Here is a 25,008-nt window from a genome sequence, read left to right on the forward strand (position 1 = left end):
ACATATAATAATGCTTTCAAAGATACTTATGAAAGGAAAATAACACCACGCAAACAATTGCAATATAGATTTACTAGATGTGTGTCCAAAATGAAGGTTCCACTCCCAGTTTCTCCATGTCTCAAAAGGAGTGAATGGTTTTTCAGTTGACGGACTGTCAAGTTGTCAGTGTTTATTCTGCTGCCAGTGGCTCAGTGTATACAAAGCCTGCAGCCTTATCACCTCAAGCAGGGGTATTGTCAGGTCTCATAAACTAAACAGAGTTTTGTCTGCTCAGGATTTGAATGTGTGATGTACCAAGGATTCATAATCACAAATTTTGGACTAGTCTTTGCTCTCTTGGCATTGTATGAATGATGGTTTCATTTTTTTGAGTTTGGTGAGAATGTGGAAGGGATTATTTAATTCTCACTGGTGTTCATCTAAATTAAGGACTTTCTTACTTTGATAATTTTTACATGTTCTTCTATTTTGTCATAAGGTGGTACTTATTTAGCAGATGGTATATCAACATGTTAGCACATTGTATATACCCTTGAAGATAAATTCAGGTAAAACTCAAAGTCAAATTTTGAAATCGCTAAGGTTTTCTATACCCTTAAATTTTGCCCAAGAATGTGGTTATTTCTGTTTCTGTTAGTCACTGTATAGAATTTCTAAAAAAAATTAATTTGAGCAAAAGTTATTATAAGAAGACATAAAAAGTAAAGATTAAATAACTCTACGTTTAAGGAATCAATATATGCTTTTCATTAGAAGAGTTTTACGTAATGTTGTTTGCTTATTTGTCTGATTTTTCTTTGTTAAGTTTGCCAGTGCTGCTCACATATTATTGTAGACTGAATTCCAGTATTAAAATGTAATACTCTAGACTTAGTGTCTTTGAACTTTATCACAAACGGAATAAGGCTAGGAAAAGCTGATTAAAGCTGGTTTCACAACCAATCTTAATTGCATAGTAATGCTGAATATCTTCATAAAAGTGTTTTCTCATAAGTTGGTAAAATAAAATGTACGTCAGAGATATTTTACCTTCTAGGTACAGTGGTTTCTCAGATATACTTAGAATCTTTATTCGGGCTCTCCAGCTTTAAATTCACAAAGTCTACAACTTTGTGTTCTTGGGCAAACCTAATGTACTGCTTCGCAAAGGATATTATATTATATAATCTATTAATTAATAGATTATATAATCTATTAAAAATACACCAATTTTTAAGGGACTAAAATCTTTAATTGCTTTGTGCTTATAAGGAGGAGAGAACAGCTCTGCTTTCAAATAGCCAGTGATTAAATATTGCACTTGTATTCAGCATTTTATTTGTATTCTGATTCTGGAATATCTAAAATGACATTTATCTTTTGGTATTACCCTGTTTTATGTTTTCTTAAAGCACTTTTTGCAAACTGATATTATATCAGTCTTTGTAATATAAAACCCAGTTGTAATTTGAGCCCATAATTGGAAAATCTGCCATAGTTATTTACTGTCATAGTTCTGATAATGAATTCATGTCTTGGAAGGTTTATATAATAGAGAGAATCTAGAAAATATTGTGAATTGACAATATAATTATACATATAACTCTTCTATGTGTATATGTAAATATAATTAACTTACTCTTTTATAATTTGTCTTTCCCATTACAATGTTACTTCATGAGACAAGAACTATGTTTGTTTTCTGTTGTATTCCTAATGAATGGCATATAATAGATGCTTGTTAAGTATTTAATGAATGAACTAATGAATACGTGTGCATACTGATGTAAGAATCCATAAGATTCTTCTCTGCATCTGTAAGTTTAGCAGCCTTGTTTTTCTTCTATTTACATGAAACATAATTATTTGCATTTAAATTAACTAGAATGTTAGTGGGTGTTACACTCTTTATCCTCAATTCCTATCAGAGTTGGGCACTTGATCACCAAAAGTATAAACAATAATTTTAATGGTTAAGCAAGATATATGTATAATTTGTTTGCAAGAATTTGTTGTGAATAGGGAAATAGTGAGTACTTAAATTGATTATTCCAAGAAAAATGGAAATACCCATAAAAGTACAAGTTTATTCGGACCATTAGTATTTGTACTTTTAAGATTATTGTCTCACAGCGAGACTAGATTTAACAGGCTGTAGTGGAAAAACGTGTAGCCTTTGCTGTTAGACATACCTGGGTTGAAATTCTGCCTCTGTCACTTACTGATTGTTTGATCTTTGGACTTCAAAGCAAATTGAGTTTCAAGTTCTGTAATATGTGAATGTACCACATGTAACATGTGAATAATAATACTTATCTCTCAGGATTTTTGTAAGGATTAATTGAAATTATGTTTGTAGGTTACACAATAAGGGAAAATTAAAATAATACCTGTTCAGAAATATACAGGAATTAACAGAATTCATTTTCAACCCAACACAAGAACTACAAAGTCTAGTTGCTATTCTGACAAGAAGCTGCTATGTGAGGTGGTGAAAGTAACTTAATTTTAGATGTGGTTGACAGAGGATTATACATGACAGTCACAGTGATAGCATGAAACACTAACTTTTTTGTTTCATTTAATGTCCTTTATGGCTCCAAACTTCTACAAGTCTGTTAATCAAGGCTTGGAAACTATAATATCTACAGTTGTATGGAAATCTAATAACAGAAAATCTGATGGTAAACATAGCCTGCATAAACCCAGTCTTTATAGTTTAAGCCCATAATTGGAAAATCTGCCATCTTCAATTACTGTCCTAGTTCCAGCAATGAATTGTGTCTTGGAAGGTTTATATAATAGAGAGAATCTAGAAAATATTATGAAGTAGGGCCTGGCATGGTGGCTCACACCTGTAATCCCATTACTTTGGGAGGCCGAGGCAGGTGGATAACGAGGTCAGGAGATCGAAATCATCCTGGTTAACACAGTGAAACCTCGCCTCTACTAAAAATACAAAAAATTAGCTGGGTGTGGTGGCGGGCACCTGCAATCCCAGCTACTCGGGAGGCTGAGGCAGGAGAATGGCGTGAACCTGGGAGGCAGAGCTTGCAGTGAGCCAAGATTGGGCCATTGCACTCCAGCCTGGGTGACAACGCGAGACTCCTTCTCAAAAAAAAAAAAAAGAAAAAAAGAAAAGAAAATATTATGAAGTAATAGTATGTTGTGAACACAATAGCTTTTATTTCTTTATCCCATTCTCCTTTATTTATAATATATAATCATTATACATTTAGCTCCATCAGCTTTTATTCTGATGTGTCTTCAAGAAAATAGCTTGTACCATAAAGTCATGAGATGGATATGCAGTCTAATACTTTCTAACATTACCATTGAGTTAGACTCTCAAAATCATTGATCCCAGCAGTCTCTTGATGGGTAGGGGAACCCTGCACTCTTGAAAAGTATATTCTGTGGACCAAATTGTTTCAGCTTCTTAGGGAGCCTATCTGATTTCACTGCAGAGTAGAGAAAATAACCCGTATCTGCTGATGTTTAGGGTTACTCTGAGTTTCTGGAAGGGTTAGCAGCTGGTTGGTTGAGATCACTTCTGGAGGAGTTCTACCTCAGGTAAGCAGCATTCACTGCCTCTTGGAGAGAACGGGAGCTATCTCTTCTGGTGGTTGGGATCATGCCAACCTCTCCAGTGTGGAGCAAAGATGACTGATGGGGTACAATTCTGTGTCCAAGTCTTGGTGAAAATAGGAACGACTTTTCTAGAAGGACTATAAAATCTGAACTGTTTGCTTGTTGTGATGGTTAATTTTATGTGTCACCTTGACTGGGCTAAGGGGTCCCAAGATAGCTGGTAAAACATTATTTCTGGATCTGTCTATAAGGTATTCCCAGAAGAGATTAGCATTTTAATTGGCGTACTGGGTAAAGATTACCTCACCCATACAGATAGGCATCATCCAATCTGTTGGGGAACTGAATAGAACAAAAAGGCAGAGAAAGGGTAAGTTTGCTCCCTGTTTAAGATGGGAAATTCATGTTCTCTTGCACTCAGACATGGGCACTCCTGGTTCTCAGGCCTTCAGACTCCAGCTGGGAATTGCACCATCAGCCCCCCAGTTCTCGGGCCTTACACTCAGACTGGGACTGACATCATTGGCTCTCTTGTTTCTTAGGCCCTTGGGTTTAGACTGAAACTATACCACCCACTTTTCTGGTTCTCTAGTTTCCAGATAGCTAATCTTGGAACTTCTTGGCCTCCGTAATTATGTGAGCCAATCTCTCATATCAAATCTCTGTATATGGCATATATTTATATTTAAATATATATTTATATATACATATATTCCCCTGGAGAACCCTGAAAATACCTTGGTATGACATCTTACCACGTTTGAGGGAAGAGCTAATTGTGAGGAATTTAGCTACTATTGGCATCCATACTCTCAGAGAACATTCACAGACATGAATATGCTCATAAAGAGACCGAGAGAGTCTGTGGTGTCATCTGTAGTCCACATGCTTAGGATTGGTTGGGTTAGGAGTTCAAGACTGTGTCTGATACGGAGGAGGCAAAGTTTAGTTTCCTTCCCACTCTACTAGAGAGCATCAACAGTGGGGCACACTGGAATCTGTGTCACTCCAATATCTAACAGATACACACACACACACACTCACCAGTGAAACTCCGGTCCAGCTCAAATTCAACAATATGATGTGGTGGTACTTAACATCCACTGAACAACCTAATTCCTAGTTTCAGCCACTAGTGGTAACTAATGTCCAGGACCCAGTACTATGGTAATAATGATTAAAAGAACTTATATTAGGAATTCACAGAATTAAGAAGCATTTGCTCATATGGGTACTCCTTTAGCAAGATCTCATTGTCATGATTTAATTTTAAGTGACAGATAGTGAAGGTTTATTTCACAGAAATTGCACAAGTGGGCAGACAGTGATAGGAGAGACTCAAAGAGTAAGCCATTCACCCATATGTGTTGGAAGCCTACCACAGACAAATTTATTACATGACAACACTCATGGTATGATAGGTTCTGTTGAACCACAATTCCAGGGGCTTTTCATTACACCTCAAATTTTCTGTTTTCTCTGCTCTCTAAATTTCTCTGTAGTCTGAGAGAAAGATATATATATATCTTGTTCTCTCAGGCCTATCTGGATGCCTCAAGGGGATTACACATTCTCTTTTAGCAGTAACTAGGTTTTATATAATTTAAATTCGAATAGTTTTGAGCATTAATTTCACAAAAAGTGCTAATAGAAGTTTCATAATTCATTTATTTGGCAGGGGGGTGACTCTCATTCAAACTAATGAATATTATGTCCATGTGAGTAATGCATAATTGGAATTGTAATAATGGCTTTAGGTTACTGATGCTTGTATTGCCTCCTTTCTGTCTGTTTTTTCCAGTAATTTTATTTTCCTTCTTAACCAGGACACCTGACCCATTGGAGCTATTTAGACATCACTAAGACATTAGTCCTAATTAAGCTATTCTGTAGTGACTGAAAATTGATTGATACTTGTTCCTTTGTTTTTGGTACAAACTATGGTATTAAGGAAAACTTTTTTGAAACTTTGGGTTGGCTGGGATGCATACTCTTTCCCATTTTAAGAATTCTGCTTTCAGTTTTCTGCATATGGCTATCCAGTTTTCCCAAAATCATTTATTAAATAGGGAATCCTTTCACCATTGCTTGTTTTTGTCAGATTTGTCAAAGATTAGATGACTGTAGTTGTGTGGTGCTATTTCTGAGGCCTCTGTTCTGTTCAATTGGTCTATATGTCTGTTTTGGTAGCAGTACCATGCTGTTTTGGTTACTGTAAACTTGTAGTATAGTTTGAAGTCAGGTAGCAAGATGCCTCCAGCTTTGTTCTTTTTGCTTAGGATTGTCTTGGCTATATGGGCTCTTTTTTGGTTTCATATGAAAATTAAAGTAGTTTTTGTTCTAATTCTGTGAAGAAAGCTAATGGTAGCTTGATGGGGATAGCAATGAATCTATAAATTATTTTGGGCAACATGGCCAACTTCATGATATCGATTATTCCTATCCATGAGCATGGAATGTTTTTCCATTTGTTTGTGTCCTCTCTTATTTCCTTCAGCAGTGGTTTGTAGTTCTCCTTGAAGAGGTCCTTCACATCCCTTGTAAGTTGTATTCCTAATATCCAGAGTCAAAAAGGAACTTAAACAAATTTACAAGAAAAATAAACAACCCCATCAAAAAGTGGGCAAAGGATATGAGCAGACACTGCTCAAAAGAAGACATTTATGCAGCCAACAAACATATGAAAAAAAGCTCATTATCACTGGTCATTAAAAAAAGCAAATCAAAACCACAACGAGATACCATCTCATGCCAGTTAGAATGGTGATTATTAAAAAGTCAGGAAAAAACGGATGCTGGAGAGGATATGGAGAAATAGGAATGCTTTTACACTGTTGGTGGGAGTGTAAATTAGTTCAACCATTCTGGAAGACAATGTGGTGATTCCTCAAGGATATAGAACCAGAAATACCATTTGACCCAGCAATCCCATTACTGGGTATATACCCAAAGGATTGTAAATCATTCTACTATAAAGACACATGCACACATATTTTTATTGCAGCACTGTTCACAATAGCAAAGATTTGGAACCAACCCAAATGTCCATCAATGATAGACTGGATAAAGAAAATGTGGCACATAAACACCATGCAATACTATGCAGCCATAAAAAAGGATGAGTTCACGTCCTTTGTAGGGACACGGATGAAGCTGGAAACCATCATTCTAAGCAGACTAACGCAGGAACAGAAAACCAAACACTGCATGTTCTCACTCATAAGTGGGAGTTGAACAATGAGAACACAAGGACACAGGGAGGGGAACATCACACACTGGGGCCTGTCAGAGGGTGGGGTGCTGTGTGGGGGATAGCATTAGGGGAAATACCTAATGTAGATGATAGGTTGATGGGTGCAGCAAACCACCGTGGCATGTGTATACCTATGTAACAAACCTGCAAGTTCTGCACATGTATCCCAGAACTTAAAGCATAAAAAAAACAATAATTCTGCTATTGATTTGGGTACTGTTTACTCCAAGGTTTTCTTCTTGAAAAAAAAAAAGTGGTATATTACAAAAAAACAAGTAACACATATTGTTGCCATTCCAGAGAGCAAAACTTTTCTACTGAAATCTTTACATATATATATATTTTATATATTATATATAAATATATATATTATATATATATAAAATGTGCATGCGTATATATATTTACATGTATATGTGCATATATATAATGTTATATATATATTTATATATATAAAAAAATGTGTGCATGCATGTATATATATACATAGAAAGAGAGAGAAAGGCTGTGCCAAAACCAGAAACATTCTGTTTGAAAACTGGCCTTCATTTTAAAAAGTATAAAGTCTATTAAAACATGGTTGTGAGTGGATAGTCTGTTTCTTGTTATAGTCCTGGTTTTTGAGGGGAGGTTATTCAAATGTGCAGTATTTTTACTAGGACCTTAAACACATACCCCCTGTTAATGTAAAGATGTCCTTATTTACCTGATGGCAAATATTTCTGAAAATTGAGAATGTCCCCCTTTAGTCATGCCTTTCTTTCACAATATGTGAAACTCTGTGACCTTGCATTCAAGAAACATTATTTCTAGCTATGGAAAATGAATGGAATAACACTTATTTTCTCCTTGTTAGTTGGATAGTTCTGTATTTAAATGTTTCATATTTAAAATTATCTGTGTATTGTTTATCAGAAGTGTGCAAGTAATTTAGACCTTGATGATGAGTAATATTTTGCCTGTGATTTGAAGTAGCTCCTCTCTAGCACTAGCACTCTGATTATTTCTCTCTAATATAACCTCACATGCACAAAAATTTTTGAAGCTCTATTTTTTTAAATGGCAAAAATTGATTTATTTCCAGATATGATCTATAACACTAGGTTATAAAATTCATTTTAAGCAGAGCTTATTTTAAGCAAAACTGTATCATGTTGAATTAATTTGTAACCATATTTGTAAATATTCCAATTTTTTAAACTTTAAAGTTCAGGAGTACATGTGCAGGGTGTGCAGATTTGTTGCATAGGTAAACATGTGTCATGAGGGTTTGTTGTACAGATTATTTTATCACTTAGGTATTGAGACTAGTATCCATTAGTTATTTTTCTTGATCTTCTTTTTCCTCCCACCCACCACCCTCCACTTCCAGGCTCCAGTATGTGTCGTTCCCCTCTATGAATACACGTGGTTCTCATCATTTAGCTCCCACTTATAAATGAGAACATGCAGTATTTGGTTTTCTGTTCTTGGATTAGTATGCTAAGGATAATGGCCTCCTTCCATGTCCCTGGAAAGGATATGATCTTGTTCTTTTTTATGACTGCATAATATTCCATTGTGTATATGTACCACATGGGCATTTAGGTTGATTCCATGTCCTTGCTATTGTGAATAGTGCTGCAGTGAACATAAGTGTGCATGTCTTTAAAATAGAGCAATTTATATTCCTTTGGCTATGTAACTAGTATTGGGATTGCTGGGTTTAATGGTATTTCAGTCTTTAGGACTTTCAGGAATTGCCACACTGTCTTCCACAATCTGATCCCGTTTGTCAATTTTTGCTTTTGCTGCAATTGCTTTTGGTCTTCATCATGAAATCTTGGCCCGTGCCTATGTTCTGAATGGTATTGCCTAGCTTTTCTTCGAGGGTTTTTAGAGTTTGGGGTTTTACATTTAATTATTGAATCCATCTTGGGTTGATTTTTGTATATGGTATAAGGAAGGGATCCAGTTTCAATTTCCTGCATATGGCTAGCCAGTTATTTCAGCACCTTTTATTGAATAGGGAATCCTTCATTTTTTTTTTTTTTTTGGTTAGGTTTGTCAAAGATCAGATCGTTGTAGGTATATGGTCTTATTTCTAGGTTCTCTATTCTGTTGCATTGGTCTATGTATCTGTTCTTGTACAAGTACCATGCTGTTTTTATTACTGTAGTCCTGTTGTATAGTTCAAAGTCAGGTAACATGATGCCCCCAGCTTTGTTCTTTTAGCTTAGGATTGTCTTGACCATTTGGCTCTTCTTTGGTTCCATAAAAATTTTAAAATAGTTTTTCCTATTTCTCTGAAGAATGTCAATGGTAGTTTAATGGAAATAGCATTCAATCTGTAAATTACTTTGGGCAGTATGACCATTATAATGACATTCATTCTTTCTATCCATGAGCATGGAATGTTTTTCCATTTATTTGTGTCATCTCTGATTTCCTTGAGCAGCGTTTTGTAGCCCTCCTTGTAGAGATCGTTCACTTCCCTTGTTAGCTGTATTCCTAGGTATTTTATTCTTTTTGTGGCAATTGCAAATGGGAGTTCATTTGTGATTTGGCTCTTGGCTTGACTGTTGGTATATAGGAAATATTCCAATGTTAGATTAGAATAAAAAATTCTGAAGAAACTTTATAGTGTGGCAATTTTACATATAATAATAAAACTCAGGCCGGATGAAGTGGTTTACGCCTGTAATCCCAGCACTTTGGGAGGCTGAGGCGGGCAGATCACGAGGTCAGGAGATGGAGACCATCCTGGCTAACACGGTGAAACCCCGTCTCTACTAAAAATACAAAAAAAAAAAAAAAATTAGCCGGGCGTGGTGGCGGGTGCCTGTAGTCCCAGCTACTCAGGAGGCTGAGGCAGGAGAATGGCGTGAACCCGGGAGGTGGAGCTTGCAGTGAGCTGAGATAGCGCCACTGCACTCCAACCTGAGCGACAGGGTGAGACTCTGTCTAAAAAAACAAAACAAAACAAAAAACTCAGTTCTTACCATAACCAAAATTATTTTTAATTTATGAAATGTGTCTTCAAATTATCTCCTTTGGTGAAAGTTTGAAACTAAGGACTCTGAAAAAGAACATTTAAAAATTATAGATTTACTAGTTCTAATTTTAAAAATTAATATTAGATCGTTTTAAATAAAATTTATTGCTACTTAGATTTTAATTATAATTAATGTAAAATAATGTACAGTTAAAGATTTCCATAATATCAAAAAGGTTTTAACAAAACATGAATGTCCACATTGCTCCTAATCCAAAATTAGTAACCATGTTGAAATCCAAAGATTTACTAAGCATTAAATAAATATATAAATAACTGAAGAAGTAATAAAGACTAAAAAACAAACAACAAACAAATTAATCCATGTCTGTAGTTTCCGTAAGAGCATAAGTGAACACATACATAAAATCTCAAATTCTATCAAAATTTCTGTCAAATTCCAAATAATTCTGAAGGACCCTTTTTCAAGGTGATATTTAAATATTTTTATTCCAAAATGAGGCCTTATTTTTAAGATGCATAGTATTACTATCAATTATTATGTTCATGACACTTAAGGTTGTCGATATAGGTTCCCCGAGTGTTACTATTTCTCTACTTCTTTTCCCTCTGATTTTGTTGAAGCTACAAATATTTTGAGGACCTATTATTCTGATTTTAAATTGTCAGCATTTCTTCTAGAGTGTTAAATGTCTTTCTAGTAAATTCTCTATAGATTTAATAAATAATCTACCAAAGTTATATAGAAAGCAGAGTTTTTATAGAGTTCTTTTCAATAAGATAAATGTTTGGAGATGGAGATGCTCTTTTTGAGTAATTAGAGTCACTTTTATTAATCATAGTAATTCAGGTGCAAAAAAATGGCTTTTACTTACTGGTAATTAATTTTGATTTTTAAAAATTCAATAAATACATTTTTCAGGGTTATTAAATCCTGTTATAATAGTAAAATAATATTTCTGGATTTTGAAAAATAATCAAAAGTGAGAAATGAATCTCATTTTTAACATAATTCCACAAACAGCTTGGATTAATATAGGTTGTGCTTTGAAATGTTTAACTAGTAAAATGAATGCATCTAGCTGAGTATAATCACCCTGAGTAAGTCACTTGATGCTCATGAAGAGAAAAGCACTTATCCACTGAAAACGTTTCCAGGCAATTCTTAATCAGAAACTATGGGGGGTTTTATTGCTCTGGAGTACCTGAATCAAAGTAGTTTTGTGGTTTTAAATGGAATTGTATTTGAAATGCTTTGCTTGAGAATTTCTTCTTTTGATTCTTTCAAGGTTGATATGAATCTATATCCCAAAATGAGATGAGAAATCTATCAGTGACAGGCTTATGCATTTTAGAATGTCTGATTATAGCCATTTGGAGCTGTAATATGATTTGAATAAGTGCACTTTCATTAAATAGGAGACAGTCTTTTTTAGGATTGTGGGGGAAATTGCATATTTCTTTCTCTCATGTAAAGTGTTACGTTTATGTATACTTTTTCCTTCCAAGGCAAATTGGAAATTGGATAATTATTCTTGGGACAAACAAAGTAATTACAATGCAGGGGTTGGGTTGTCATTCCAACGTGATTTTTATTTATTGAAAGTCATGAAATAAGATTTGTTTCACCTTCTTTTCCTTTCCGTGGTTCTCACATTCTCAGTCTTTTACAAACAAACAAAGAAACTCAGGCCTCCTAAATGCTATTTATTTTCTAGCTGTTGGTGTTAGATAACCTAATTATACAGTAGTCTCTTCCAGACATTTTCTTTTTCTTGTAGCTTATAGCTCTCATGTTAGCTGTATCTACTTTAAAAAATAAATACGTGAACATTTTATTCATTCATATACATACTAATGTTTTTCCAAGTAGGCATTATTTTTTCTGATGAATGCGAAACATTTCTGAAGGACCATACATTAAGAAAAAAATTAGCAATCATTTGGTGAAACATCTCTATCTTACATATATATAGTGCCTAAGTTTTGTGGGTTGAATGGCTTTCTTAAAAAAACCTTTAGTTTGTTAAAAGACTAGACTTCTAGTTAAGTATCTTTTCCATAGACTTGTCTTCTCCCAATTCCAAAACCTTTACTTATTAGTGATAAATAGTAAAGGAGAAAACGTTTTTGTTTTGTTTTTGTTTTTCATGTGTTTGCTATGGTGTGGATTGGTTTGTCCCCACAAAAACTCATGTTTAAATTTGATCCTCAGGGTGGGGATGTGTTTGGTTCATGTGAGTGGACCTTTTATGAATAGATTAATGCCTTCTCACTGGAATAAGTGAGTTCTCACTCTCGGAAGGCTGGATTAATTCTCATGGGAATGGGTTAGTTCTTGTGCGAAGGGGTTATTATAAAGCCAACACCTTGGGTCTTGTCTCTTTGGACATGTCTACTTCCCCTTTGTACTTCTGCCATGTTGTGACACAGCATGAAAGCCCTCACCAGAAAAGATGAAGGTGCTGGTGTCATGCTTCTTGAACTTCCCAGAACTTTCCAGACTAAGGAACTATGAGCTAAATAGACCTTTATTCCTTATAAATTACCCAGTCTCAGGTATCCTATTAGAGCCCCACAAAATGGACTAAGACACACTGTAAGTACAGACAATCTCTATATAATTACAGTTTTATAGTTATGTTATAGTTTATTAAAGTCCAAGAAAAAATCTATTTTAAAAAACTTTACTTATAAAAATTGCTCACATTTTTCTATAAGGTAAATCAATTCTTTCATGCTTTTCTCTTGAAAACCCTGATTGCTGAAATACAAAATAATTTTTGGCTACACTTCTTCCTATTCTTTTGACTTTCTCCTACAATATTTTATGTAATATTTAACTTTTAGCCTTTTTTTCACTGCCCACATTTTTGATGGTAGAAGTAATATTCCCGTTCATTTTTTCAAGGCTTTCCTTTTCTTTTTTTGAATGGCAACCACGTTTTAACTTACTGAGGACTTCATATTCAGTTTTATCTTATTGTTGCTAACAGAAATATATTTTGATTGAAAATACATTGGTGCACTAGAGAGTGAATTGTAATTTTGGAGGAAGTATTTTCAAAATTATGTTATTTAGACAAATAATCATAAGTAGGGTTTTTTAGCGAAAGTGTGATTTTTAATTTTTGATTTTTTTGGGGGTCACAATGTAGTCACACAAAAATATGATGGGGCTGTTATATCAATCCCCTTTTCCAAGAAGCCATTTGGGTGAATCACGGCATAGCAAGGTTAGACCTATATTGAGGAACAAAAGTCACGGTTGCTTCAAGATCATATAGCATCATCCATAGGTTTTGAGTACTTACTATTGGTAATCTTTTTATAAAGAAAATATGATAGATAGATAGAAATAGAGATAATATAAATATGATAGATGATATGGATATAGACATCATCCACTTGAGAAAAGAAAGATAAATAAATATAAAGGCAATAGGGATACATTCTATATTACTAATATGTACTGCGAGGGAAAAGGGTCAAATATTTTTGAATTGAGTTATTCTGTACAGTGTGCTATAGTTTTGTGACAGACATACAAAACAATTTGAAACTGCTTGGGTCTTATGCATAAGTAGTGACATAGCAGGAGATACCAAAATCTAAAGTTATTCAAAACATTAGAGGATTGTGACATACTTTTATGTTGGCTGTATAGTTTTATTAAAGCATCTAATTTAATATTATTTGCTTATTTTTTGATGCATGTGGGACAAAAAAGAAATAGCAGTAATAGCAGGAGAGAAGCAAGAAATCTAACAACTTAACGTATAAGTCAATAATAAGTAGAAAAAGAAAAATGAAGCTCATTCCGAATGATCTGAAACACAGAAAATGACATATATGTAGTGCCTAGCATTCTAATCTTGTTTATCTGATTTACTTAATAATATCAGCAATAGAAATTGCCTGCAAATATAAGAGATATCCAAGAAATGAACAGAAATTTTGATTGTTTGATACTGTAGCTTGGTTATAGCAATTTAAAGATCATTGAGGTAGATGAATGACGTAGCCCTGTTACATTGTAAAGAGTGATGCATTTCACTTCAGTGCAATGACATTGGGTTTAAGATACCATTCAGTAGAAAATGAAAACCAAAAATTTATTGATTAGTCTACAGATAGTGATTTTTTAAAGAAATGGCATAATTTAAGAAACATTTTAATCATTTTCCTTATATAGACTATTAACTTTACAAATATTGAGATTGTTTCTATAGATAGAAGAAATTTAAGCCTACAAGTAATAAACTGAAAATATATTTCTTACTTTTATCTTTAAGAATTCTGTTAATATTAACCATTTATCAAAAAGAAGTATCATAAATAAAATATTCCAATGCATTTTGTATTTTTAATGTTAAAATGTCAAATACCTTCCTTTAATTTTGACAGCATTTTATGAATTATCTTTCTCATATAATATAATGAAAATATACTTTTTGAAAGATAGCATGATGTGTGAGTGCCCTACCTGGTAATATCTATTTATTATTTCCTGATTTCCTAATTTTTTCCTACTTCAGCAATGCAAAGGAATAAAATATAATTTTATTCACTGCTTATTGCTGAATAAAGGATTTACCACATAAAAATATTTTATTTTTATAGAATTATTACCTCTGGATATAAAATATGTATATATACATATACACACAATATGTGTATATATATATATATATATACACACACACACACAATACTGGTAATACTAATATACACAATACTGGTAATACTAATACAACACACAATACTGGTAATACTATAATCAATTGCAGACCATACATTAAAAAATTTTATTCTCATGGAAGCATGTAATTCTTGATTAAAAAGATATAGTTTTGTTGTGTTTGAATAATTAAGTTTTCAGCATTAATAAAAGAGCAGTGAATGTGCCTTAACTAACAAAAATAAATTGGATGGAAATAAAAGACAAACTTTTCACTTGCAATAAGGAAAAAAAATGACAATGATAAAAACTAGCAAAGGTATTTAAGTTTGGGTGAAATAGAATAAAAAATTTTAGTGGACCATAATGTCAGAGAAGTAATGTTACCTCTCCCAAAAAGCTAATGAAAATTACTGAAATCATTAAGAAAACTATGTTGGAGGACAAACTCATGAAAGAATTAAAGTTATATCAATATTACTTTCATGTATATAATGACAGACACATGGAAAAAATGGAGGTGTTTTATATTATTTCAAACACATGTTTTGAATAAAAGACTCAGAGTTGTAAAGAGACAAATATGGCTTTATGCATTACTCCTTTAGTGCATTATGATAAGACTTGAAAAGCAGCAGGATGGTGCTTATCTTGACCCAAAATATCCATAAGGTGCTAAATAGTTTGTTATTAGTTATGCAGTGCCATAACTAATATTAAATGACAGCTTTTAAAATAATCTGAACCTGAAGGATTGTCATTTAAAGCTATAATTAACCACTACAACTAATGCATGGATTTATTTATTGATCTATTCTTTCTATAAACAACATGAAAGTAATTAACAAACACAACTACTGCAAGATTTATTTATTATCCTCTCTTTTCCATAAACAGAATGAAAGAATCAGACCACAGGGCTCTACTGGGAAAATCTGGCCCCAGGTGAGGAATATTAATAAGGACTGATGTGCTGACTAGAGTACCACTGAGGCAGCGAAGTCAGGAAGATGAGTCTTCACAGAAAGGGAAAAAAGATTAAAGAAAAAAAGTACTATAGAGATGCTTTGCCTATTTTTCCCTTTTGCTTTAAGTTGATCTTGGTGACATTCTCAGAGTGTAAATATTTGCTCAATTAATCCTGTGTGAATAGATGAAAAAAATGCATGATGATAGGACAAGTACCTAGGAGACAAGTTGGTTGGCCTTACAAGGATTGCCCTACAGCACCATGCAGAATTAAGATCCCAAACTGTGAAGGGATTTAACTTGTCACTAGAATATCATTTAATGGTATTGCTGTAAATACGCAGCTCCATATCAATCATAGTTAGGCACTTACAATCCCGGAGTATCCAGTCTTTGAATAGCTAGTTTTCCAGAACCCAAAGAAATCAATATTCCTTTTCAAAATAGCCTCGACTGTGTTCATTACCTTGATTTTTTAAAATGATTTCACAGGTGCATATATATGTCAAATCTTACCAAATGATAGGCTTTTTACATATATGAAATTTATACTGTCAATAATTTAATAAAGAGGTTTTCAAAGCCAAGTGCACAGCTAATTAAGTAAATAAATAAAATAGCATTGATCATCAGGATTTATATTTTTATTTTTATGCAAAGCCTTTGACTATTCAGTTATTTTTTAATATATTTTACCCCATATTTCACAAGAAATGTGAATGTAACGGTTACATGTAAAGTTCAAAAACTATGTTTTTTCAATTCATTTTATAAAGGAAGTTAGGCTAAATAGCCCTTTTAAACATACATATCATCATTCACCTTGGTTTTAAGTTGTTTTTTTTTGACCATCTGAAGATGGCTATACTTAATATTGTCTAAGTGATTGGGGGCATGTGTTAAAAATATGTACATTTCTACTGCCTTTGCTATTAGTAAAGCACACTTAAATGAGTAAGAAGAGAGAGAATTTTTTAAACATAGCTTATTGCCCATGTGATATTAAAATTTGGTTTTCTCTCTTAGTTTTCATGGGAAGATTTAGGTAAATTAGTATTTTACATAGGAGGTATGTACAAAAACTGTGTCCGCTATTAAATTATTCTACCTTGAATTGTGATTTTATTACATATAATGCATGCTTATTTTGGAAGTGTGTTATAAAAACCATTGATACTTTGCCCTACTGGAGAGGATGATTCTTACTAGCATTCTGATAAACTGTAAATCCATGGAGTTTATCACAAAAGCAATTTTACATTATTTTGGAAACAAAATTTCCTATATAGTTTAAATTATTTTTGATTCTATATGTTATCTTTATAAGAAAAAATAATAAAGTTTCTTAATGTCAAATTTTAATAATCAAAATACATCTATTAGGCACATTGCATACATTTTTAAAAGCCAAGTAAACCCTGTAGTAAATATAAAAAAAGAATATTAAAATAACAAGATAAATATTATATATTTATTTATTTATTAGAAGTTTGACACTTAAAAGGGTGACAGCCTTTGCATACGACTACATTAAAACAATTTAAGTTAATTTAAGTAAAGGAAAGAGGCATTCAAGCATCAACTGTTATTTATACTCAAATTATCTGACTGCTTTATGTTGTGACATTTGGTCTTTGCAAAACACTCAAAATATAAGTCATTGCTCTGTAACCTCACAGTCAGCTTTATATTATGGTAGTCATGAATGCCAGTTTGTACCCAACGTTCATAGATCCTACTGCCTTTTTCAATAGGCCAATCACAGGATGATCATAGGGTTTCTGATTCACTTATAGTGAATTTAGGTGAAATGGAATATAAACCAATTTCTCTGAAATCATCTAACTATAAAGTTGCGATAAAAGAGACATGGTGTGGCAAGAATTGTACTGCAGAGATCTTTATTACATTCAATGGTTGACATCCTGGGCTGGTCCTAATTAAAACATTGGCCTGTAGAAGCCAAAAGTAACTTCCAAGGCCTAACAAGCACATCATTCTGTGGCCTATGGCATTCATTCTTGAGAGTAAGGAATAATCAGTAGTAGAATGGGCATCCTCTTCATCATAGTTCCCTGGGACTGAGGGTTAGATGTGCATTGATATAGTATACCTATAATGAATCAACAAACAGATCTTTCTCAAACTTTAGTTCAACTAAAAGTCACTTTTGACACGTTAAAAAAAAACATCAATACTCAAGCTCGGTTCCCAGAGATTATAATTGAGGGCTTTTCGAAAGGAGCTCAAAAATCTGTGTTTTTAACAAGCAGTATCTGTAGTTCCACCACACTTTACAAAAGTGCTTTATAGGAAACTTGCAAAGTATAGGGAATTAGGAACTGTCAAAAGACATACAATGTGATCCTTGCACCTAAGTGGCTTACAGCCTCTTTGTGGGACAAGTCATGTACACAATCTAACTCAGTATTAGTGACAGGTTCTTACAAGTGCCACATTACAGGTTGTGAGTTCTAGATGAAATCCTATAATTAAGCACTCACTCAGGCTGGAATTGCCAGGGAAACCAGGAAATAATAGAGGAAAGGGTAAAGAAAATTTCAGGTGGAATGACCTGTATATACAGAATAGAGAGATGCGTGGGCCTGGCATATTTAAGAGGATAACTCTTGGATAGATGCTTGAATAAATTGATATAATAGATTGAACAATATATTATAAAGAGAGGAGTATATATTGTATTAACAGAGGAATTTGTATAGGAGTATGTATTCCTGTAGTGGAGGATTTTGAGAAACTCTAAAGATGTAGCTGACTAACCATCTAGCCGTCTATTTAATCTAGGGTTTGGCAAACTTTTTCTGTAAATATCTTAGGCTTTGTGGGCCATGTATGTCTCTTTTGCATATTCTTCCTTGTTTATGTTTTCTGTATATATGTATGTATGCATGTTACATATATATATGTATTTTAATTTTTTAAATATGTAAAAGAATTCTTCACTCAAATACTGAACCAAAATAGGCTCAAGGGCCAAACCATAGTTTACTGACCCCTGATCTTATCCGTCCAGCTTCTGGCTTCTTCCACAAAGGGTTTAAAGAAACTTGGAGAAATAAAATATGTATATTATAAATATTAAATGTATAATAAAAAATTAGCAAGTAAAAAAAGTCAATACCTAATAAGGGAAAACTAACAAAAATATCAGTTACTATATTTGAGCTTAAGAATTTGGTTTCAGGCTTTTAGAAACCCAGTCAAAAATTTGGCCAGTTACTTAGGTCTTATATATTAGGGCAATAAGACAAGCCAGTCTCCCTTCTTAGCATTCCTTTCTAAAGCAGTGCCTCACATAGGACTTCACTCTCTTCAACAGCTTCTGTAAACCAAATGCAAATAAGCCTGTTTTGAAATAATTTTTTGATGAAAGCTGAGAACGTAAACCATAAATGCCCAGGGAGGCAGTTGTGAAGAATATTAAGGATTGTGGCCCAAATATAGAGTCTTCAGTTTCTAGGCTGATTCAAGAAGAAAACATAAAATATGAATTGGATATTTGTCAAATCATTATATACATATATTTTCCAGTTTGATTTACAGGGAATTTTAAATCAATTGCTTCTTTTTGTCTAATTACATAAAGTTACCTACTTCTTATACAAAACTTGGAAAAGAAAAAGAAAAATCATTCGTAATCTTACTACTTTGAATAAAATTCCTGTTAATATTTTGATGATTTCCTCTTATTTTACATACGTTTTATAACTCTATAAATGTATTTTAATGTTATCATTTAACTTACGCAAATATTCCAATAACTCTTCATTTTTTGGCCTTTTCCATTTTTGCCCTTTTAAGTGTTGGAATAAATGCAATAAATAGATTTCTAAAAAAAATGAAATCGCTATACTAAAGTCTATAGCATTCTAAAGTATTTAAATGTTATTTCTGTTTACTATTAAATTTTTTCTCCATTTTACTCTTTCACCAGAAGTTATGAAAGTGCCTATTTACAAAAATGTAACTCCTTGTTCCACTTATCACTACTAAGGAGTTACATTGCTGTAAACTTTTGATAACTATAGGAAAAAAATATGCCAGTTTCCATTTCTGTTATTACTAGTACCAAATAATTCATTTTTCTCTTTTATTTCTAATTATGCATATTTTTCTCTCATTTATATTTTAAAAGCCTAGTATTTTTAATCAATTTTTCGAGATCTTTCCATGCCAAGGATTTTAATCTTTTGTCATATTTTTAAATCATGTTTATCTAATGGATGAGTTACTTTTTAGATTTATTTTGTTTTGACTTAGAAAAAGTAGTAATTTCAATACAGTCAAATCACTTTCCTTATGATTTCTTCTACTGACTTCTAAAGAATGAATCCCTTACTCAGCAAGATATCAGACTCATACCATCTGCTTCCTCCATCCCCCATTGTGTGGTTTGAATATTTACAATTATCTTTTCAATCCATCTGAGATTTTTTTTTGTATGGCATTCTATTAAGAATTAAGTGGACATTTTTTCCAAAATAATTGAATAATTTTCTATATATGGAAAAATATATCCTTCTCATTGATTTATGATGCCTTAAATTATGTATTATATTTTAAGTATGCTTAAAATCTTAGTATATTATATTTGAATTAAGTAGATGACTTGCTTTCTTCTTTGTTTCACAATATAGTTCATTTGGCTTATAATTAGTGGATCATCTTGACAGTCTAGGTGACTGATGGTCTTATTTTTAATTTGCAGATTTTCATTTTCTTGTCATTCTTTAGGGGTTGGAGTGGGTAATTTGAAAAGACATGTCAGAAATAACTACTTAGTTAAAAACCTTTGTGAAAAGCCAAAAATTTTATCCGTCGAAAGCAGGCTACTACTGGTCAGTGGCAATGACTCTACATCATTATAGAGAAATATGCTTATCTTAATTGCTATGAAATGGGAGCATAGAAGTCAACTGAAAGCAGTTTCAAGTCATTGAAATGAATTTGTTTGTTTTAGGGCAGTTCAGAAAAGAGTTGCATTTTGCATAGCTTGAAATTATCATCTGATCTCTGATGACCATTCTTGCTGAACTTGTCTTTTGCAATGCTATTAACACACAGGTTATATTCAGGCAGCTAATTGTAGGGCTTCTATGTTGAACTCAAGTTTAGTGCAGACTTTTTGTCCAAAAATTCAAAAACCTAGCAGTACTCATTGACACGTGCAAAGAATATGTTATTTTTGGCTTATTTATAACTTTGACCACATACAATATTGAAAGCAGTTTCTCTAATTATTCTTCATTAATGATTGCACTAAGAATCCAATAGGTAATTTATAAGCAAAGGAATGGTTTTGTCATTTCAAGGAAGATGACTTCTTTATTTTACTTAAATTATAGTATGAGTTTTTCCAGGTAAGGTCACAGCAAAATTACAATTACCAAGGTGACAATAATTAGACCCCTTGAAGTTTTAAACAATGGCAAAATAATCTTAATTATTGTTTCAATGTAAGCTTTCCAGCAAAACAAGCTATTTGAGGATAGATTTTTAAACTTTAGACTGAAAATCTCTTGGGTGTGTGAAATCCAAAGCACTTACACGAAGGCATGGGAAACCTGGGAAAAATAAGCCCCATGGATGACTTTTGGTTTCTGTGTTCCTACAATTTCTCTTCTCCTGAGGACATAATTTCAGTGCCTAGGTTTAATCTCATTATTGGTCCTGAGTCCCCCAGAAGGAGTTATGTTTGAGTTTTGAATGATATATATATATATATATCATTTGAATTATATATATATATATCATTTGAATGATATATATATATAAATATATATAATATATATTTATTTTTTGAGATGGAGTCCTGCTCTATTGCCAGGCTGGAGTGCAGTGGCACAATCTCAGCTCACTGCAACCTCTGCCTCCCAGATTCAAGTGATACTCCTGCCTCAGCCTCTCAAGTAACTGGGACTACAGGTGCCCGCCACCATGCCTGGCTAATTTTTGTATTTTTAGTAGAGACGGGGTTTCACCATTTTGGCCAGGATGGTCTCGATCTCTTGACTTCATGATCTGCCCACCTCAGCCTCCCAAAGTGCGGGGATTACAGGCGTGAGCCACCGCGCCTGGCCTTTTGTTATAATTTTTTTATAAAATTAAAATTGCATACGTAACTGGTAGTCTTTTCAGGATTCTATTTTGGTTTTTTTCCCTCATGAAACTATTTAAAGCTCATTTGTCAAATCAGGAACTGGAAAGATAAGGTGTACATTTACCTGCAGTTGAGACATAAAAAATCTGTTTTAAAACCAAAAAATGTTTAAAAATATTTATAACAATTGGAGGCAGGTGCTGTCTTTTACTTACAAGATTTAGGAAAGCTTCTCTTCATTTAATTCTTTACTTCCTAATCTCATCAATCTAACCAAGTTGTGGACATTCTGAAGAGCCACCTTATCAAATGAGTGGAAAATGATTAATTTAGAAACTATAGTAAATCCTTACTTAAGGTCATTGCTGGGTTCTTGGAAACCGCCACTTCAAAGGAAATTACATATAATAAAACCAACTTTCCCATAGGCTAATTGATATAAACAAGAGCTAAGTTCTTAGGGCATATTTCTGGTCAGAGAAACATTACCAAACTTCTAAATAAAGACCCAGAACAATTCTAACATGAAACATTGAAATAAATGTGACCTATGCATACTTTTAAGAAAGATAAATAAAAACAAGTAAGGTAATTATTTACTCAATTTTGGTGAATTAGTGAGTGACAGTGATTGTGGTGGTGAGTCCGCTGAAGGAATAAAGGTTTACAAAGTGAAAATTTTAAGGAGCACCCCTTCCCACCATGCAGTTCAAAATCAAACAATGAAAAATATGACAGACTAGAGGAGAGCTTTAGTACCCCATCATTTCTTGTTGCATTTGTAGGATTATTATCTCCTTTAAGAATTTTTATTTTACAATCATTTGTATTCATTCATTTATTTTCCAACCAGCTTATTCTAGTTCAGGGTTTTGGGTGGCTGGAGCCTATCCCTGCAGCTCAGGGAGCAAGGTGGGAACTGACCCTAATAGGACACTATTCCATCACAGGGCACACACACTCCTACACACTCACTCAGACGGGGATCATTCAGACATGTCAATTCATGTAATGTGCACATCTTTGGGATGTGGAAGGAAACGAATATTCAGAGAAAACCCATGAGAGAAGTACATGTACACTCCAAACAGACAGTGGCTCTGGCCAGAAATTATTTTTTTTCTCATCAACATTATAATAAAACAACATTGAACAAAACAATTTTATTTGAGGACCTACTGTATACTAAACTATATTTCATAGAAGGCTAATTAAAATGTAGTCTGTAACACTGTTTGCTAAAGGAGAGAAAAACAGCACTATAATCCCTAGACCTACTCTATAAGCCACCTGTGTTGTTTTATATATTCAGAACATAACTATTATTTTTACACACACACACATCCACCTGTTCACCACTCCCCTCCCACACACACATACACACACAGCCCAAAAGGTTGAGTGTATGACCCAAGCTAGACCAGCCAATCATGGCATCCCACACGAACCCCATCAATTGGCCCAGTAATGAACATGTCACTTGTATTTTTAGTAGAGACGGGGTTTCACCACATTGACCAGGCTGGTCTCAAACTCCTGACCTCAGGTGATCCACCCACCTCAGCCTCCCAAAGTGCTGGGATTACAGGTGTATTATCAACTGGAATCCTTTTCCAGGGTTTTTATAAGGGAAACTTGTTAAAAGAGGATCTCTTTCCCCTTGAGTCTAGGCTTTATGAATGAAAGCCCAGAAGTACGTGTAGTGTTGGGTTTTGGAGATAACCAGACTGGTAGAATAAAGTCAATGAGAAGGTGAGTGGCATAGAAAGATTACAAATACTGTTCGAATTCTTGGACCTTGTACTCATCACGTAATTTCTCATTTCTCACCCCTCTCCCACCCTCCCACCCTTCTGATCTCCAGTGTCTATTATTCCACACTCTATTTCCATGTATACATGTTATTTAGTGTCCACTTGTGAGAACATGTGGTATCTGACATTCTGCTTCTGAGCTGTTTCACTTATGATAATGGCTTCCAGTTTCATCCATGTTGCTGCAACAATCATGATTTTATTCTTTTTATGGGTGGATAGTGTTCCATTGAATAGTACACACATTTCTTTTTTTTTAATTTTATTTTTTTTATTATTATACTTTAAGTTTTAGGGTACATGTGCACATTGTGCAGGTTAGTTACATATGTATACATGTGCCATGCTGGTGCGCTGCACCCACTAACTCATCATCTAGCATTAGGTATATCTCCCAGTGCTATCCCTCCCCCCTCCCCCCACCCCACAACAGTCCCCAGAGTGTGATGTTCCCCTTCCTGTGTCCATGTGATCTCATTGTTCAATTCCCACCTATGAGTGAGAATATGCGCACATTTCTTTATCCATTCATCCATTGGTGGGTACATAGGTTGGTTCCATATCTATGCTGTTGGAAATAGTGCTGTAATAATCATACAAGTGCAGGTATCTTTTTAATATAACTATTTCTTTTCTTCTGGGTAGATGCTCAATAGTGGGATTGCTGGATCATATGGTAGCTCCATTTTTAATGTTTTGAGGAACCTCTATACTGTTTTCCCATAATAGCTGTGCCACTTTAAATTTTCACTAACTATGTATATGCATTCCCTTTTCTCTGTATCTTTGCCAACATCTGTCATTTTTTGACTTTTTAATGATAGCCATTCTAACAGATAAATGGTGATAATTTTATTGTGAATTTAATTTGCATTTCTGTGATGATTAGTACAGCTGAGCAGTTTTTCATATGTTTCTTGGCCACTTGCATATCTTCTTTTGAAAAATATCTATGCATGTACTTTGCCTACTTCGTAGTTGGCTCATTTGATTTGTTTTTTGTGGGTTTGTTGTTGTTGTTGTTGTTGTTAGTTGTTAGAGTTCCTTATAAATTCTGAATAACAGTACCCTGTCAGATGCATAGTTTGCAAATATTTTCTCCCATCCTGCAGGTTGTCTGTTCATGCTGTTGATTATTTCTTTTGCTGTGCAGAAGCTTTTTAGTTTAATTAAGTCCCATTTGACTACTTCGGTGCTTGTGCTTTTGAAGTCTTAGTCATGAATTATTTGCCTAGATCAATGTCCGGAAGAGCTTCACTAGGTTTTTTTTTTATAGTATTGTAATAGTTTCAGGTCTTACATTAAAGTCTTCAAGGCTGGGTGTGGTAGCTCACACCTGTAATCCCAGCACTTTGGGAGGCCAAGGTGGGTGGATCACCTGAGGTCAGGAGTTTGAGACCAGCCTGGTCAATGTGGTGAAACCCCATCTCTACCAAAAATACAAAAATTAGCCAGGCATAGTGGTGGGTGCCTGTAATCCCAGCTACTTGGGAGGCTGAGGCAGGAGAATCACTTGAACCTGGGAGGTGAGGTAACAGTGAGCCGAGACCGTGCCATTGCACTCCAGCCTGGGCAACAAGAGTGAAACTCTGTCACAAACAA

The 25,008-nt window shown here is 33.8% G+C and overlaps 1 protein-coding gene across 5 annotated transcripts in view; it reads left to right on the top strand.

The window, feature by feature from the left end:
- GRID2 (glutamate ionotropic receptor delta type subunit 2) overlaps nucleotides 1-25,008 on the top strand; it is a 1,507,251-nt gene that overhangs the window by 939,329 nt on the left and 542,914 nt on the right. For 2 of the 5 annotated variants that reach the window (XM_055111628.2, XM_055111630.2), the window contains one exon: nucleotides 15,400-15,447. The exons of the other annotated variants lie outside the window; for them this stretch is intronic. In XM_055111628.2, coding sequence (XP_054967603.1) covers nucleotides 15,400-15,447 — 48 coding nt within the window. The remainder of the gene's footprint in view (nucleotides 1-15,399; nucleotides 15,448-25,008) is intronic. 5 annotated transcript variants of the gene reach the window in all.

The sequence above is a fragment of the Pan paniscus genome, chromosome 3 (genome assembly GCF_029289425.2).
Source record: "Pan paniscus chromosome 3, NHGRI_mPanPan1-v2.0_pri, whole genome shotgun sequence".
In the NCBI taxonomy this organism is placed as follows: domain Eukaryota; kingdom Metazoa; phylum Chordata; class Mammalia; order Primates; family Hominidae; genus Pan; species Pan paniscus.